At 38.0% G+C, this 20007-nt stretch overlaps 1 protein-coding gene across 14 annotated transcripts in view; it reads left to right on the plus strand.

Moving 5' to 3' along the window:
- The window catches only part of GHR (growth hormone receptor), a 138813-nt gene extending 122412 nt beyond the window's left edge, over positions 1-16401 (plus strand). For 8 of the 14 annotated variants that reach the window (XM_080575031.1, XM_080575030.1, XM_080575034.1 and 5 more), the window contains 6 exons: positions 2132-2397; positions 3444-3622; positions 8168-8339; positions 10498-10588; positions 13246-13315; positions 13595-16401. In XM_080575031.1, the coding sequence (XP_080431157.1) occupies positions 8189-8339; positions 10498-10588; positions 13246-13315; positions 13595-14557 (1275 nt within the window). In that variant the 5' untranslated portion in view covers positions 2132-2397; positions 3444-3622; positions 8168-8188 and the 3' untranslated portion in view covers positions 14558-16401. The remainder of the gene's footprint in view (positions 1-2131; positions 2398-3443; positions 3623-8167; positions 8340-10497; positions 10589-13245; positions 13316-13594) is intronic. The other 6 variants (XM_080575033.1, XM_080575026.1, XM_080575027.1 and 3 more) reach the window with 2 other exon arrangements.
- Positions 16402-20007: the final 3606 nt, after the last annotated feature.

Genomic DNA, 20007 nt, shown 5'->3' on the forward strand with positions numbered 1-20007 from the left:
TTCAGAATCTGAAGTTGAACACTGTAGGGCTTTGGAAAGGAGTTTTTAATGGGGAACTTCGGTTTATTTCTTATCAATTTAATAGCAGCTGTGAGATTCATTATGTGTGTGTACAGAAGAACAGTTTGAATACAAGCCCCTTTGAATTGTTATTAAAGTTACATAAAACCTTAATTGATCAATTGCTAGATTGAAGGCTGAATGTGCAGGTCCAGGTAAAAAGCCTGCTCAGAGTCTGGGGATTATGTTTCACTGAGACCTATTGGATTCAGATTCATATTTCACTTAAGCTTTTGTAATTTTCAGGTTGTTAGAATGATTAGCTGAAAAGAGAACAGGCACGTTACCATGTTACCCAGTAATGGCTATTTAGGAAACAAAAGCCTTTTGTTCACAGGAATAGGAGGAGAGTGTGCGTTCCTGTTACATCTAATGTACTGGTTTTCAACCTTTTGATCTACAGACACTTCCTACAGGTGATGATACATTTGCTTAGGAAACAAGCTTAATGGCTAGGCTTGTTTTCTAACCACTTTTCCCAGAGTGCTCAGAAATACAGGGATCCAAGTTAAAACGACTATTTAAATGTAAATGTTGAGCTGACAGTTGTTAGTGGCATGCACCGAAAGCACAAACTTCAAAAATTAGACGTACAACAAAGAAGTACCACATACATTGAACAGATCATATATTTCATCTTGGCCTAGAAAAAATTAGTATACTGCAATAACAGATGTGAACTGAACAGCCACATTAAAATTATTTCTGTTTCAATATGCAAGCAATATTTAAGGCTCAGGACTGAACTACATCAGCTAACACAATCTCCTGCTTAAGTTAAGCCATATTATCTGACCTCGTAGACCTTTATCAAGTCCTGACTTTGCCAGGAGCATTTCCTTTAGAAACCTGTCTGGTCTCATCAGCTGAATACAAGACCCTTGCCTATTGGCAGAAATGCTCCTCATTCCATTTATGTAGCATCTGCCTTTTTTACTTCTTAAGCACCCACTCCAGCATTGAAGGATGCACTTGGAATAATTGTTTTAGCCTAATCCCTCTTCTGTATAGTTTGAACAGCTCTTAGTAAGAAAAGGCATTTACATGATGTTTTTAGCAAACCAAGACTATAATTTCTGAAAAGATCCCTACTCAGAACAGAAGATCTGTTCACTATGAGATTTGTTTTCCTAAAATGACTTCAGAAATAATGAATATCTGAATACTTCAGAAATACCGAGTATCTGATGCTTTTCCTGTAGAATATTTCTAATAATATGGTTGTTCCCATTTTGCTTTAAATAAATAATTTTGGGGGTTTGGACCTGCTCGTTTGTTCCAGTTTGGTTGTGTGACCCTACACAGGGATCTGTGTTTCACAGTCTGAGAATTCATCCCATTCTATATAACTCTGCTGATTTCTCTTTGTTTAAGAGATGAAATGATATATATGAATATTATGTTTCCTGCTGCAATTCTTTTATTTACAGAGAACATTTGTAAATTTTTGAACAAAGTCAGAACGGAAAACCATCAGTGGTTTCATTGCTAGTACTTCCAACCCTGTGTTTTAGAAGTTCTGTATCCCAAGAAATTTAGCCCTTCCTCGCTCCCAGCACTGTATTTCTCTTCCTTTCTTTCACATCCCGCAGTTCTGGATTGTTTTGTGCCAGGTCTCCTCCAGCATTTGCCCTTGGGCACTTTCCCATTGGAGTAGTCAGTGCCCCAGTGCCTACATTCCCTTTCGGTTCCCCTGCAGAGGTTCCCTCTCCTCAGCCTTGCAGGTGGTGCAGCACTGATCTGCCTTAAGGACTGGCTTTCAGTGTTTCAGATCTCATCATTTAGGTGGGCATCTTACTGCAATTTAATTTTGCCTGAAGAAAAGTTGTTTAAATACATATTAAATTGACTAAAGTTCGTGTTTGCTGGCAGTCATTAACATAACAGTATGTGGCCTCTGACTGGTCTTACAGAAATGCCATCCAAAGCATACAAATGTCACTGACAGTAACTCTGAGAACCTAAATACATTTATGTAGCTTGCTTGGGTGGTTATTTGTCGTCAAATCACAGTATTATCACAGTATTGTAAATCATAGTAAATATTGGCATGTACTTCTCATTTCCATAGAAGATGTGACTTATCAACATTGTGTCTTGTAGCATCTATAATTTCTAGTTTGTAAAATCCATAAATCTCTCTCTCACGTATCTCATATTTTTGTTGTCATTCTAGGAATGATGAAGACTGGAAAGAATGTCCTGATTATATCACTGCAGGAGAAAATAGCTGTTATTTTAACACATCCTACACCTCTATATGGATACCATATTGTGTTAAGCTTGCCAATAAAGATGAAGTATTTGATGAAAAATGTTTCAGTGTTGATGAAATAGGTATGCTTCTATTGTGCATTTTACCTCTATATTTTTATACTGCAACAGGTGTGATTCTATAGGCTTTCATATAACTCATTCTGTATTTAAATTTCCCCCTCAGAAAAATTACTTTCTAAAAAAAATACAATACATAGGAGGGGATTTAGATTTGAAAATATGTAATGTGATCTACACCCAGAAAATAGTGCCACTGTTGAAAGCAAGCTAAAAGGTTAAAAGCAAATTTGTGTTTTTTTCTTTATGAAGACCAGTGTTCTCTCAGACATGTGGAGATGTTTTTGCTTTGGCTGTCACTCTGAGCCCTCTCAAATGGATGCTATGTAGCCTTGGTCAGCCTGAGTAAGGATGGTGTTAATATCTTGTTTCTGCAAAATTCTGGAACCAAGTAGGTTTTTGTTCCTCAGTCAACACATGTGCAGAATCAGGACATTTAGCATTTCCAAGTGACACTTTATATTTATTGCAATATGAACTGTGACTGTCTGGACTTTCCAGACATTATTGCTTGTCCAGATCAGTGATGTATGGACATGCAGTTAACACTTTATTCCTGCAAGTGACTAGAGTACTCACTGTACCCTTTTCTTTAGTGCAGTAAAAGCCGAATCACTTTTCAGGTACAATTGTTTTTCAGTGTATTTCTGCATTATTTCTGAAGTCGTTACTGAATATTTATAGTTCTGTGTTACTTCAATTATAGTTTTTATTAAGTGAGAGAACTCTAAATATAAATTTTGATGGAGAGTTACTTATGCCTCAGTGTTCTATAAGCTGGTACTGGAAAATAAATTTTAATAGGTAATTCATTCTTAGTCTTTTTTATTAGCTTTTCAGGTAAAATTTATGCAGAACACGGTAGCAGGGTGCCTTCTTGTTATCAGGCTTCCAGTGACTTTGTCATTGACTCATAGGTTTTGATTTTAATCAGCAAATATGTGATTAATATGCTTTTTTAGTCCTGAAATCATTTAAGAGTGTGTAGTAAGAATGGTCATTTTGCATTGAAAACTGGCTGTTTCATTCCAAATACTCTGTTTAAACAGTACTACCTGATCCCCCTGTCCACCTTAACTGGACTCTGCTAAATACTAGTCAAACTGGGATCCATGGGGATATCCAAGTAAGATGGGATCCACCACCAACAGCAGATGTTCAGAAGGGATGGATTACTCTGGAGTATGAATTGCAGTACAAAGAAGTTAATGAGACAAAATGGAAGGAGGTATGGAGCAAATATTTATTATATGATAGTCATAGTACAGTGCAGGCTTGTTCTATCCTCTTTTATGCTATTTTGAAAAGCAACAGGATTGTAAATGCTAATTAGACAATATCTTGTGTCTTAAACAATATACCCATATTCTTTTAAAGTTTTCTCGCAAACATTGTAACATTATATGTAAAGATAGCTGGCACGCAGGATGATAGAGAGACCCTGAAATCCCTGAGTTAGATTAGAAAGTATAGCAGTAGTCAAATATACACAAGTTTTTCAAGAATAAAATATTTCTCTATTGTTTTCTTAAACCTCATCTATTTGAAAAAATGCATGGCATTTTTAGTAGTTAGAACAGGAATTTTTTCCTTGGAAAATGTCACCGTGTTGGTCAGATTCTTCAGGGTACTTATAAAGTTCTAGTATTTATAAATATTGTTTCAGTGGATTAAAAAATAAGTCAAAGATTGAATTATAATTTAAAATTTGATACAATAAACAAAATCAATGCAACACAGGTAAGACATACAGATTTCATGCAAGACAGCAAAGTGAAGTTTGTGACTGTAGGGGTAGTCCATGAAAATGTATACTATGAAGTGTATATGCCTCAAATTTTTTTAAGTTTTCATTTGAAAATCACTGATTTATCATATAGTCAGTTTTCCTGTTATGGGGAAAAAGTTGTGCCCAGCTTACCTAAATGTATAGGCTGACTGCCAATATGTTGCAGAATATTTGCATATGGAGACTTCTCTCTGAATACATGCTCAATGCAGTAAGAACATCTTTTCAGAGCAGAAGCCATTCTTTATTTTCTTATTAATATGAACTGAGTTAAATGACAGAAAGGAAGCAGATAGTACTTTTAATCTACAAAAAGCAAGTTTACCAGCTGAAACATAGTCAAGTTGGTTTGTTGGCCTTCATCTATGAAAGACCTTGGAGCCCTTCTCACCTCTGATCTTTTCAACGTTATTTTTTTCTGTTTATCCTCATCCTTGTTAGTAAGTCTGAAGCCAAACAGGACTTATATTGTCTATAACTTTTTCCTAATACTTGTCTGAATTTCTCTCTATACTTGTTTAAGCTATATATATGGGGTTGAAATTAGATGATCTTTAAGGCCCCTTCCAACCCAAAACATTCTGAGATTTCATGATTCTATATCTACTGTATTGCCTCTATATTTTAAGTGAATTGACTTAACTTTAGGGAGTAAATAAGTACTCCTTAACAATTTGATAATCTGCAGAGTTTTTATGAGATTTACAAAAGCAGGTGGAACTACAGGTACTTCTTTAAAAATGCACATTTTGATTTTTTTATAAGCCTTTAGATATCAATCATAAATCCCCTACTAAAGCATTGTTCTTGCTCCAGTATCATCAATAATTACAGTATGCCTTGAGAATGGTTCTCCTCATGAGAGCAAACCTTGAAGTTCAGTATTTCTTCTTGCAGAAAACAGATACTGCTGAATACTGTACTTGCCTCAAGAAAAACAGTACTATAGATTATGTTGTACTGGAGCTGTACATATTGTATGTTATTGTACCTTTCATTTTAAAAGCACAAACATGACATTGAGAACCTATCAATTAGAACACAAAAGAGAAATTTCTGAACAAAAACTTGGTATGGACATAGACAATGGCAAAACTCTTAGTAACAGTAGTGTAGCAGCAGTTTCACTCTGCATTCACAAACACCTTCTAAAATAAGTGTTGAAGCAGTAAAGAGAGGGATATGTGTTACACTGGTACTAAATTGCTAGTTTTATGCACAAAGGATAATCTCAGACTGCATAAATATATAATAATGGTTTGTACATATAACTGATCCAAAAAACGATATAGAAATGAATTCATAGTGCTTAAATTCTAAGTCACCCCCTTGCTGAGATTTCCATCTAATTTTTTTAGAGGTTTGGGGATGAACCTGTTTAATATTTCATACATCGTACATTTTTTCAATCAATTTGCTAACTGAAAATAATGTATGTATTGAAAGAGGACTAAGACATTAATTGGTAAACTATTACAACAGTAAGTTGCAGTGATAAGAGGATCAAAATTATTTTGAGAACCTTGCTAAATACAATACAATCCCCACCCTTATAGAATGTCTGGTTTTGAGACAAAGCCAAATTTCATCTGGTTCACAATTTGAAAAACATTCGTTGTTGGTACTAGCCCCTTGCTGGGTATCATCTTAAAATTCTACTCTTTTATGATGAAGTGTTGTCCATTACAGTCACTAGACTAAAACTGAAGAGGGCTAGACCAGCGAGGGCTCTGCTGGCTCTGCTAAGTTGTTGGATTTTGGATGGGAAAGGTCAATTTCTTAATGCAGTGAAGTGTGCTTAGGGCAGGGAAGCATGGCATGCTACCTCCACCGCTGCATCCCCACAGCACTGTGTCTGAGCTGGTTAACCCTCCTGAGACACTGGGCTTACTAGTCTGCAGGGTGCTAAACTCATCCCCCTACACTGCCTTAGGTGTGCAACCTACTACCTGTGTGTGGTGTGGGTGTCCCACTTGGCACTGTGCCTGCCCTAAGGGTACCTCCAAACCTCCCCCCGGCCGTGCATCTCCCAGGCCTCACCGCAGGGTCAGCGGCAGCCACGGCCACGGGGCCTGTCGGGCCTGGGCCAGCCTCTGCCGCCGGTGCCTCCCAGCCACCGGGGCTCCGTCCCACCGGGGACAGGGCTGCTCCTTGGCCTGTTTTAACGCCACCTTGCAGACGGGCAGCACTGTCACAGCCCAGCATGGCCGTGGGTTTTCACTCAGCAGAATATGGCAATCAGATCGTAGCCCTGCGCTGACCGAACGGCATGCCGCAGACACAGCAACCCAGTAGTCTGCATCCGAAGCTCCCCTTCAGATACTTTTAATGTTTGTTGTATGCTGCGTGCATTTTCCTTAATTATATTATCGCATCTCTCCCATATGGTTTTTAATTAATTTTGTCCATATGAGAAATGCTATTCATCAATCCAGTTCATGCTCTAACTTCTCTGTTCTATACATCTTATGTGAAGTTTTGTTAGTCCACTGATGGACTGGAGGCATCCTGCCCATTAACCAGTTACCTGCTCTGTAGCAACCCTTGCAATTTCAGGTCACTGCAGTTACACAGCTGCAGCAATTCTACTTCACATCCTTCAGTGCTCCATTTTGGCCTGCATACTGCCTTTTCCAAGTGCTGCTGTTATCTGAGGTGCAAAAATTTTGTGTGGCCAGCACCCCTCTCCTAAGTATCTCCATTAGTTGCTCCAGAAAAAAAAAACACAATGCGTTGTTACGTGCTGTAAATCTGCAGTGTGCTATGTTTTATGGCTTCATCGCACAAAATTAGTAAACTAGATTAGCATAGATCATATTCCCTTCCCAACACTTTCGAACTGGATTGATTTACCATATTAAAAACCTCTGTGATGCATAGAGCAATGGTTCTGCAGGATCTTGTGCTCATCCACTAACAGAGAAAAGCAGTCTGTCTGATCACTGCCTTGTCCAGAATCTCACCACTTACTTGTCAGAACACTCAGGTCTAGAGGCATAAAGGATCACGGGTACTCCACAGATCATGGCTAACAATAGAAATTGTTTCAAATTTAGATTATGCAGCCACAGCGGTTATTGGATTGGGTTGTTCATTCTTCTTTGAAATCCCCAATAGGTATTGTTTTTCAGATGTTTTAATTCTTAGCCCACAATGAGTTTTGCCAGTATCATCCTTCTGAAGTAAAAGTAGAGTATAACAACTGCCACATGGATTTATATTTTGCGCACATTTTCCTTGTTTTTCTTTACTTTTGTTGGGCTGTTGGAGCTCAAATGCGTGTTCTGAGAGAAGCAGTAGAAGAGAGATTTCACATACTAAGACTTACGGTGTGACTTCCAACATAGTTTGATATGCAGCAGTAAGTAAGAATGTTGTAACTAATACATAATATAGAAGTCTCAAGACCTGCAATGTGATACCAGTTCTACCAAAGTCTCCCTACATTATCCCATTTTATATATAGTTGAAGATTTGGGGAGCTATGCAGCCTTCCCAAAATAATTATGTTTGTAAGATGTAATAAATTTGGTTAGAAGACCTTTAAATAATTTTTCTTCTTACAATTAATTCCGTAGTGGAAACTGCAGTTGTTTTAAGATATCCATGTGACTTTAGCAAGGTTTTTGGCACTATGAAGTCAATAATGTTGTGTCAACAGTAGGAAGGATTTTCAGCTTGGTACCATCAGTGGGAGATATTCACACTACCCACTTAGAGCATATAACTGGGGGCAGCTGCCTTTTTTCACTGTTTATTTAGAGACCTTGGAATCTCTTTTGTTTGGTCGTCTGAATCACAACAAAACGCAATAGCTAGTAAGTCTGAAGTAAATGATGTGAATTTTCTCTGAACTCTTCTCAATGTATTCTTGAAGTTCCAGGTAGCAAAATGCCTTTAAATGTTTATTTCTGAAATCAAGAAGTAGTGTTAAATTGCAGGTACAACTCAAACAAATAAATCACAGTCATTCTGTCTTTACAGTTAGAACCCAGGCTCTCAACAATGGTTCCACTGTACTCTCTGAAGATGGGACGAGATTATGAGATACGAGTCCGATCAAGACAACGTACCTCCGAAAAATTTGGGGAGTTCAGTGAAATCCTCTATGTATCTTTTTCTCAAGCAGGCGTTGAATTTGTTCATTGCGCTGAAGGTAAATAAGTGAGGTGCAATGAAGTGTTTTTATAACCACTGCTGTCTTTATGCCGTTTTTTTTCTCCTTCCTTTTGATGTGGTATACTTAAATGGATTGATAATTCAGCCTACCACATGAAAATCATTTGGTGAGATTGAGAATGTGCAAGTTCCATACACAGGTTCAGAAATACATTCAGCAAGACTGTTTCCCAGCTCATCAGAGAACAAAAGTGCAGATAGTTTTAAGAAATAATAACAGCTTTTGCAAATGCTATAGAGCCTAAAATAAAGACAGTTAAATCTCATCCTTCATTGTGTAAGCTGAGCACTCCAGCAACAAAGAGGAGAATTTTCACTAATAAGGTGTTATAATATTTGCTGACTTTATTATCAGAATGATGTGCTTTCCTGATCTGCCCAGTACAATCAAGGACAGCGTTGTTCTTTCTTTTGTGGTTGTAGTTGTTTTTAAATTGCTGTTAAAAACGGAAGAACAAGCAACCATTGGGCACCACATTTTTTCTATGAAGGGAATGAGACAGTGCCTTTTCCTAGAGCATTCTCAGGTCTGAGCTACTAAATTAACTCTTCAAAATATGAAGTCATCAGCAAATTGTTTTAACAAACTGCTTTGCCTCTTTTTCCAGAATATTAGTTTAGGAGTTAAATCAAACCACTCATAACTCTTATCTTTCTAAGTCTTGACATAGTCCCCTTTTTAACTCATTGCATTACTAATTTTCATTCCTCATTTATATTATTACAGCTAATATTCCATCCACGTTGTTTCGTTACCCCAAATCAATCTGCATTATCAAGGTTTTCATATGAACAAAATTAAAATACTGTGAAAATCTAAGGCCATCATACTAGCACAGTTTTCCTCAGTCACTACAATCCAAATTCTGCAAGTTGATTCTTATCTGTACGTCTCACATAGCAGCAGTGATCTTATTTACTGGATCAGTTCTCTTCCATGTACAGCACTGCTGAATCAGGACACAAATTGGAAGTACACAGGGCAAAATTGAGAAAGCATAAGACGGGTCTGGCAAAATGTATTCTTCCTTGTTTTGTATTTCACCTTTAGGAACACAGACTTGAAATTTTCCGTGTTAAAAGTTATGTATTTAAATTGTAATATAGTATTCTAAGTTTTTGTAGAAGGTAGACTCTGGTCTTACTGACATTAGAAGAAGTTACTGGTTCTCCATTAAAATAGGGACCTGTCTAACACAGACATCTCTAGATAGAACTTTAAATACTCAGATTCAAAAAAGTGCAGTCAAAACTTTAAGATGGGAGCCGATGCCTAAAACTGGTGCCTAAAAATATTTTTTTCCCAAAAGGCCATATATTTATGTTCATGTATAGAATTCTAAAACTCCCTGTCCAGTATTTCTTGGCCCAAAAAATGAGTGAAGTTGGTATGGAAAACTTAAATTTGGGAACAAATTAAAAGAAACTAAGGCTAAAGCAGAATAAAGTTTTCTATACTTTGTGTTCTACAGTGTTGGTGTAAGTATGATGGAATTGACAGTATTTAAAAGATAAAGCATTTCATTTATCAACCTTTTTTTTTGTTCCTGCCAAATCACTTCAATTAATGACCTTTTTTTTTTTATTTTTTTGCAACTGGTTGTTACAGCCCATGACACAATTAATGTTCTGCCTTTAGAAAGAGTAATATTCTGCCTTTGGAAAGAGTAATATTATGGCTTTTGATGCCACCATATTTTAGTTTCTAAGAGAGAAGAATACTTTGTCTATGATTTAGTGGAGTTACATTCTGTTAATGATGTTCTCTCAGTTTAGGCAAACAGAACCCATAGCATGCTCTGCAACGAGACTACTGGTAGTGTGTCCCAAGCAGGCAGAATTTTCTGCTTGTCTTGTTTCTTTACATGTATTATCAGTGCCAAGATCCTATTCATATCAAAAAGCTCACTCTGTTTTTGCAGGGAGTCTTGGTAGTGTCATGAATGCAGTACAGAAACTATTGATACCAAAGGGTGTTTTTATTTCTTCTTGCTACAGAACTTCAACATTTATGTAACCAAAAATTCTTCTGTAAGTTTTTATGACTTTGGAATTCTTGTGGCAGAGAAGGTGGAAGTTAAAGATGCAACAGAGGTGCAGATTCCTGCTAATATGTTTTTCTTCTGTGTTTTCAGAAATCGAGTTTCCATGGTTCCTAGTTGTTATCTTCGGAGCATGTGGGCTGGCCGTAACAGTGATCTTAATCCTGTTGTCTAAACAACCGAGGTAGGGATCTTTGTCCATCAGATTTTATTTACTTGTAGTTTAAAAAAAGGGTGCTTCAACTTTTTCAAATTTGGGGGAGTAGAAATTATTTTGACTGTTGCTGTCCATCCACTTAAGTTACATGGATGTTGGTATATGTACGTACTGATCCTGATCCTTGAGCAGGAGGAATCTGATTATTTTGACAGCTTCCATTCCTTTTAGATTGCAGAATATTTTATAATACAGTATTTACTTAGTTAATTTACTTAGGCTTTGAAGGAGGTTTTTTTTTGTCCATTCAAATTTTGTAAACGCTGTCTTTACACACTTCCTGTTCAAAAGTTTCACTCAAACATATGGCTTTATATTTGTTTTTGTTCTTAGACTATTCCAGTAATCTGACTAGTTCTTTATTGAGCCAAGGAAAAGAACTTGAGTCATAGAGCAGTATTTGGTATCTGTGGATAGACTGCCGCTCCTGTAAATAACAGGAACAAAATAAAACAAAACTCAGGATTGTGTCATTTATAAAAAAGACACGATGGCACATTTATAAGAATGACAGAATGGTCTCAGAGTGAACTCATCCCCTAAAACATGTGTTCAGGGATGGGTTTTGGCAGAACTAATTCACCTTAGATGTCATTACAATACTGTCCTAGACTATGGAGCAACACCATGGTCCAGCCCCAGTGCACACAGGCATGTTGTTAGTGGTGTTATATATACACATGAAAAGTGGACACTGAGGTGTTTTGCATATACCAGTATAGAGACAAGTCACTGAAATAGAAACAAGATGGTGCAGTTGGAGCTACCTCTAAAAAAATAATTTAGGCAAGCAGCACTGCACTTTAGCAGTGTTTAACTTCCAGTAAGCCACTTCCTACAATAGCATCCTGATCCTGGAGTTAAGAGCAAGGCTCCCAGTACAATGCGTGACGAAAGCTAGATATGTCAGATTGGTGCAGGGAGATCTCACACGTTGGACCAGGAGCTTTCCACTCAACACAATGAGGAAGAAGAGGCTTGGTCACAAAAAACCCTGAGGGATGAAGCATGTCTCTGATCACAGCTCATTTTCTTCAGTGCTAATCATGATTGCTGGAGAAGGCTTTTGTCCACTAAATACCCTTTATCCGGAATGTATTTCTGGACCTATAGGCCTCCGTTTCCTCCAATCTGGTGCATATGCGTGTTGTACAGGGAGTGGCAACACCTCCTGCAGAGGAGATAGAGGCTGCACAGATTTCCAGCAGTGCAAAATATCCAGGTTGTTTCTTCCTGTATCTGAAAAGATCCCAATTCATATTTCTTCAGCTCTGATCCGACAAGTTCTGAACTAGGCTCCCTAGGACAGATGCCCCAGGTTTAGGCTATTTAGGCTCTTTGAGAGTTGAGAGATGCAGGCTTAAGCTACCTGAGGCTGAGAAAGGTGCTGAGTGTAGTTTTCCCTCCTTGATTATTTCTCGAGGCAGAGAGCGGTAAACTCTGTCAGCTGTTTTGTTAGATGCAATGCCCAGTCCTGCCAGAATATCTGATTTGTGGATTCAACTGGAAATGCAAATCTTAAACTAGTACACTGACAGCCCAGCCAGTGCACAGCTAGCACAGCCCCTCCAGGGATTAAGTGGAAAATCACAGGATTTCTGGCTCTCATTGAGGTTCACTGGGCAGAACTTTTGAGGGTCTGCCAAAAAACAAAAACAGCTGGGGAATGTGGGCCTTCTGTAGTTAAGCAGAAGGTGCCTGAATTTCTCTCTAGCACTTCTTAAGACTCCTTTGGTAATCCCTGGACCTTACCAAGGGATTTTACATTACATTGCTTTACATTACAGCAAAATTAATAATGCGATTTGTTTCTACCATTCTCACCATTTACCTTCTAAAATAGGCAAGTAATCCAGTATAAAGACAACACTGAATTTCTCTTCTGGGGAGTAGAGTTTATCTGTTTGTAAAAGAAGCAGGGAGGTAAAATGGAGGAGGATAGGCATCACCCACTGATGCTGGATTATTATCAGTGTTATTTTCCCAAAGAATTTGAATTTCTTTTTATGAAGGGTTAGAAAAATACCTGTTTTCACAGTATGCGCATGCATAAGCAAGTTGCTTAGTCTTTGTCTACAAGGACAAAACTTTGTTGTTATTATATATTACTTTTCGCATTAATAATTCAGAAAACAGAACAGTCATAGAGATAAAATACTGGCCTACATTTTTGCTGTTGTGTTTCTGTTTTATTTATTAGTTCTAAAGTAATTCATTCTTTTCACCAACTCCCTTTTTCTGTTCCCCTCTTTAAATTTATTGGGCTTATGCAAGACTACTTTATCCCTCAAAAAAAACTTTGGGAAATTACATAAAAAGGGAAAGTATTGACAATGCTTTAGGAATTTACTCTCCTATGAGCGTTAAAGTAACAGAATGGTGTCAGAATGGAGTCCAGCATAAGTGTGTATGATTTCAGCAGGGCAGGCTGCAGAAAGCTTTTTTTATTATTTGAAATGAGAGAAAAATAACAATCATTCTTTTCCTTAGCACTACTTTAAATTGAATTTTCAATCATTTCAATTTTTAAGTAAGTAAGTCTAAACACAATGTAAAGCTCTTTTCTTTCTAGCTTCCTCAAAAAGGACTGCTGTAAATTAAAAACAATCATTTATTTTTTCCAGGTTAAAAATGCTGATTTTTCCCCCTGTGCCAGTTCCAAAGATTAAAGGGATTGACCCAGATCTCCTGAAGGTAATGTTGTGCTTTAAAATCTACAATGGGAATCGCAGCAGTAGTAACAGGTAACAATTGTTGTCTCAAGCAGAACAAATCTGTATGAAAAAAATGCTACATTTTATGGCAACATGGGGGAGCTGCCACAAATTCGTTTTCAAAAATACAGGAACAACAAAAAAAAACCACCTTGCAGTTATTAGATCAACCGCAGTTACTTTTGCTTAAATTGACATCATAAAAGCACAAACATTGTTATTCTTTCCTTTGCAACATCCTTTTTTTCTTGTTTTATAGAAAGGAAAGCTAGACGAAGTGAACTCCATCTTAGCCAGCCATGACAGCTACAAGACACAGCTATACAATGATGACTTGTGGGTCGAGTTTATTGAGTTGGACATAGATGACTCCGATGAAAAGAACAGAGTCTCAGACACCGACAGGCTCCTGAGTGATGATCGTCTGAAATCACACAGTTGCTTGGGAGCAAAGGATGATGATTCTGGACGGGCCAGTTGTTGTGAACCAGATATTCCAGAGACAGACTTCAGTGCAAGCGACACGTGTGACGCCATCTCTGATATTGATCAGTTCAAAAAGGTAACTGATAAAGAAGAAGATCTCTTGTGCCTTGACAGGAAAGATGATCACGAGTCCGTTCCAACTCTTGCTGACACAGACGCCCAACAGCCGCATACCAGTACTCAGCCTGAACGTAGCGAGTCGTGGCCAGCTTTTGCAGACAGCACCGACTCAGCTAGTCCATCAGTCCATACCCAGCTCAGTAACCAGAATTCCTTGACAAACACTGACTTCTATGCGCAAGTGAGTGATATTACTCCAGCAGGCAGTGTTGTACTTTCACCAGGGCAGAGATCCAAGGTGGGGAGAGCACAGTGTGAAGGCTGCACAGAACAAAGCTTCACCATGGACAGTGCCTATTTCTGCGAGGCAGATGTGAAAAAATGTATTGCTGTGACTTCCCAGGAAGAGGATGAGCCGCACGTGCAGGAGCAAAGCTGTAATGAGGACGCTTACTTCACCACAGAGAGCCTTACCACTAGTGGTGTCAGTCTTGGGGCTTCAATGGCAGAAACCCCAAGTTTGGAGATGCCTGTCCCAGACTATACTTCTATCCATATAGTTCACTCTCCACAAGGCCTTGTGCTCAATGCAACTGCACTGCCTGTGCCAGAGAAAGAATTCAACATGTCTTGTGGCTATGTGAGCACAGACCAGCTGAACAAAATCATGCCGTAGTTCTCCTTTGACTAGGTGTGTGCAGTATTTCACAGCAGAGAGTCAGCTTGGGCTTGTATGCTGAAACCAAAATGAAGTCTAAACGTTTCTCGTGGTTCTTATAATTTTATCTCAAATGTTGAAACATAAAATATTCATCAAAATATTCCTATTGTTCTGTAAATATTATCTATGAATTTGTCTTGAGACTGTTTTACTAGCCGTGACTGTCTTGTTCTCGTGGGTGTTGATTTTTGTGATACTAAACATTGAAATGACTATGTTTAATGTACAGTAAATCATGCTTTTTGATAAAGCTAAAAATCAAGTGGTCTAAAATCTAAGAATTTAGTAAAAATCATGCTGTTGACAGAGATCTTTATATCAATAATTGGGAACTGAGCATAGGTGAAAAAACAAAAGTAGTTTGAATAAAACATTTTATTTTCATCTATATAAATTAATAAAATGTATTTTAATATTTTAGTCAAAAAAGCATAGATGTTTTATATTACACTACACACTGTAGTTTAATTATGATGACCCATCCAAGGAATGTAATTACTGCGATCTTAAAAAGGAGTTTTCTGTTTTACAAATTTTTTGTTTGCAGCAAAAATTAAAAATAGATTTTTACAGAGCCATTTTATACCTCCAGAGAAATCTTAGAGAAATTTTGAAATATTGTAGGAACTTAACAGCAACTGATCCTATTACTTTCTTATGGTGACTAATATAGAAATATATAGAAAATTTAAAGTTTTATAGAAAACTTTAAACTATACAAATTATTTGGACAAAAGATTCTGTTCTTCGTCAAGTTCTGGTTAATGATAATAATATACTTTTTTATAAGCAAGATTTTGTTGACCACAATATTAAATAGCGTGGAACTACACTTTAATTGAAAAATTTTGAAAACACATGAATAAGCTCTGGTGACTTAACAGCGTAATCTTTTCATATTTGACCAAGTTCTGAAGCCCTCCAACAGCCAAAGCTACCGCTACAGTTATTGTTTGTGCCACATAAAGTATTGGTTAAGAAAATAAAACAAGGACTTCAGGATTTGGCCAACAGTTGATTTTTAAAGCTAAAACTGGGTTGAAAGGCTTCAATGGAACAAGCAAATTGAATACAGTATTGTTCAAAAGAGTTTATCTTCTTTGCAGCCTAACAGCATCTCCTTTGACTGCGTTAGGCAGACTTTCTTAGGAAAGGCGAGAAAACCAAAACTCAGTGGGAATGCTCTCTTTGTTATTAAGTATACTAAGAGCTTGATAGGGCTTTGCAATGAAATGTTATTGCTTCAGAAGTTACCTTGCTAGGCTATAGTTCCGTCATGACGGGGTTCTTCTGAGAAAGCAAATGGGGATGTTCATTGCCGTTGTCTGACCTGAACAGCGTGTGAAGTGCAGTGAATGCAGGTCTTGCTCACGATGTCTCCCACTGAACTCACTGATGCTCTCTTTGTGACCAAGGGCTACAGGACTGGGCCCAACTATTCAGTGGGATTTTTACATTTAGCATGTACTTTATGGTAAATGTGCATTAGATATTCTGCTAATTTGCTGCTATATTTTTCTAACAGCTACATTATTTAGTTTCATATAAAATTTCATAGATGATAGACACTAATGCAAGTAATGCCTATGTGTGTGTTTGGAAGAAGTTTCTTACTCTGTTTCTATTGCCAAAAATAGTTAAATACCTCAATCAAACTCAGAATGTCATTTTGGTACTTTACTGGTCACACAAGCCATTATAAGCCGGTCAGAAGATGTGTCTTTCAGTTTCTATTTAACTTTCCTTATGTCAGTGTTTTGTTTGTTTTCCTCAAAGTTTAATAAATGTATTGTCTTTGATCTGTCCTGACACACTGTGTTTATTTCAGATAATTGAGTGCTTATGGAGAAGAGAGATTCTGTCAGGATCAAGTATTTCTGATTGAATAAAGTAGAACACATCTTTCCTTAGAAGAGAAGCAATACCTGCTGGATTCAGTGTTTTCACTGGCTGATATGTATATAGTTAAAAATAGAAGTACAGGCCTAAATTTATAGATAGAGATTGGACATGCTGTACCCAGAACTGGCCCAGACGTGTTACTAATTTAGCAGACCAGTTTACCTTTGGCTGGAACAGCCTGTGGTTGCAAATAAATAAACTGCATTAGCTCAAGATTTACACCTACAATTCAATCTACGAATCAGATATTCTGACACACCTCGATAGTTATTTACAGTTATACCCAAAACCTACCAGTATTTGAAAAGTCAGAAACAGCAGATAGTCTGTCTCTGTGAAAAATGCCATATTTTGAATGTTTCCCAGTGTGTAATGTAGTAATTTACTACTGTCAGTCTTCTCTATCCAGGGGTAGAGAGGGAGCTGTTGGAGTACAACTGGACACTGGTAAACCCTTTCCTCCCCAAGGAATCAGTGTATGATTCAGTTCCTTCTACCCAGGAGTCCAGTGACATGTGAGGTATATAATCAGGCTTCCAGGTGCTGATCCGAACAGCACAGGTCTATTGTAGATTCTGTCTCATCTAAAAGCCAAAAGGATGGTAGATTTGGCAGCTGAATCAATCCTCAGTGGACAGAAACAGCTCAAGGAAAGTAAACGTATTTGTGTCAGGTGGGTCTGAATTACCATTTTAGCTAAGAGTCTAACAAGCTACCTAGCTGACCAGATACAGCTGTCTGCTTTAGGTGAGCTGGTGAGAGCTCTCCACTCTTCATACTCAAGGGGACCATTGACGTTTTGTTCACACTCAGACACAAAAATATATGTGTTAATTAAGCTGTCTTAATATTTTGCTGGAAGATAAGCAAAGGAGGGCTATTGCTGTTCTCTTATGGTTCATGCTCTGTGTAAAAGCTTCAGCTACAGAACTCAATGCAAATGAACTATCAAGCTGGGTAAACGTGGTTGCTTATAGCTCCTGCCTGAAGAGGTAAGCTTCAGAAGGCTTATGGCTTTTTTAAGGCTGTAGGCCTACTCGAGCTCCAGTGGGGGTTTCATGGAAGCAAAATACCAGAAGTTATCTTCTATTAATTAATGAGATAAACTCATTGAGCAAAATCCTTGATGAATACCAAGGAAGAAAGGTAGGACTACATGGCCAAGAGCAAAGGAGGTAGGAGCTACAGTGATCTTCCTACAGGAATATCTTTTTTGGCCAAAAAGTCTTCTGCGTGCAGCTCACTCATATAAGCAAGAGACAGGAGGAGTACATGGCTCAAGGTAGGTGTATGCAAGGTAGGTGTATGCAGGGAGGTAGTGTAACAACCTCGTTTGGTGGTAACTATCTCCAATCAATTTAAAAGGACTGAGGAAAGCCAGCTTGAGTTCCTGCCTGTCTCCATCTGTAGTGTAGCTGAAGTATTTACACGCCTAGTGTCGGTTGGCTGTGCGTACAATTCACTTGCTCAGAAGACAAATCCAAGTGTCAGGCTTCCAGCTGTCTGAACTTTACGTTTTATGCTGGCAATTCATCGTTTTCCTGTGGAACAGAGCAGCCTATTATTTCAAGGTATGATGCACTTGTCAGATACAGAAAAGCTTTTATTACACTGTTGCAAAGCAGCTTATTTATTTACTTTCACCTTTTCTTTGAAATGGATGAAAAAATATACCTGTGCTGTACAGAAAGAGCCTGTGGACTGGTTATTTGTTATTGTCTCTCTTATACTGTAATGATACATATTGTACCAATGCTGGACATACAAGTCAATGTAAAAGTGACAGAATTCACTCTTAGAAATGCTGACTAAATTTATACTTAATAAGTTTAATCAATGGCTAAAATATTCAGGGTGAAAAGATACACATTTCATAGGGACACTGTAAACATGGAGTATTTTGATGGTAAATACAGTAATTTTTACTGCATCTAAAGCTTTTGTCATGTAAAATGGCCTTAATTTTTCCCATTCTTGGAGTGACTTTTTGGTCGTATATTGTCTGGTACAGGCTAGTCTATATGGATATCTATATTCTGTAACCATGCTGATTCTCAAAAGCAAGAAGGACTTAATTTTTCTGCACTGACTGCCTTTTGGCATCATCGAGAAGCACGCCTTAGCTTGATTTTTATCCGTTTTTCTCCATCAAGGAAAATGTGCATTTCCCAGGCTTCCAAATTACTGAAACAAGAGACTGAAACACCACCATCTATACCAGTTTCCACAGATATAAATAATTTTGTGAAACAAAATAACTCACCTTTCTGTTCTTTACTACTTGAGTTGAAATATTTTTTCCTGACTTATTATACAGGAGATGAGATCAGCAGATCATGACAGCTGTTCACTCTTTCTGAATGAAAATTAACATTATCAAAGGTATATTCTGTTTTTCAAAATAGTAAGTATGCTAAAGAAGAAGTGGAAGGTTCTATAAACTTCTATGGTTCTATAGACTTCCCCTGTTTTTATTAATTCTTCAAGTTTATGATGGCAGTCAATGTTGGGAGCACTCTACTGTCCTTCTCGGCTTCGTACCACCGCTTAAGACCACGGGAACAGACAGTTCCAAAATGTCAGAGGTCTAACAGATGGGGAAGAAGGCCAGCTTGGCTGAGTGGCAATCTTCTTCTAGAGCTTAGGTGGAGAAAGGAAGTGTATGGGCACTGTAAGTGAGGCCGGGCGAGGTGGGAGGACTGCAGCAACACTGTTTGCCATTGTAGGGAGAAAATTTGAGCAGACAAAGCTCAATTAGAGTTGAAGCTGGCCAGAACTGTGGGGATAATAAAAAGTTGTTTGTTTGTTTGTTGGCTTTTTAATACATGAACAGCAAAAGGAGAACCAGGGATAACATTGGTCTGTTACTTGGTGAGGGTGGTCACCTCGCAAACAGGGGCGTAGACAAAGCAGAGACATTTAATGCCATTCTTGCCTGTCTTCAACACCAGTGATGAGCTCTGGGACTCCTGGAGACCTGAGTTGGACTATGACTGCAGTGGCAGTAATGATAAACTCCCAGCTGACCCCAAACCTGTGTGGAATTTGCTGCTGCAGCTGGATGCATATAAGTGTACGGGGCCCAAGGGGATTCATCCTGAGGTACTCAAAGAGCTGGCTGATGTCATTGTGATTTCTGTCAATTATTATTCAATGGTCTTGGGAATCTGGAGAGGTCCCAGTCATTTGGAAGCTTGTTCCAGTTTTCAAGAAGGGCGAGAAAGAAGACTCTGGTAATTACAGGCCTGTCAGTCTCATTTCAGTGCCTGGTGAATTTATGGACAATATTATGGAGTTATTTCAATTGAGTTATTGAAAACCTGAAGGACAATGCAGTTGTTGGTCACAGCCAACATGGGCTCATGAGGTGGAGTCCTCTTTAATGAACTTAATTTAATTTTATGACAAAGTTACCCACCCTGTTGACCCAGGGAAACCAGTTGATGTAATCTTTCTGGATTTCAGCAAAGCTTTCAATACTGTTTCTCACAGAATCCTTCTGG

Source organism: Anser brachyrhynchus, assembly GCF_964034855.1.
Source record: "Anser brachyrhynchus genome assembly, chromosome: Z".
NCBI lineage: Eukaryota > Metazoa > Chordata > Aves > Anseriformes > Anatidae > Anser > Anser brachyrhynchus.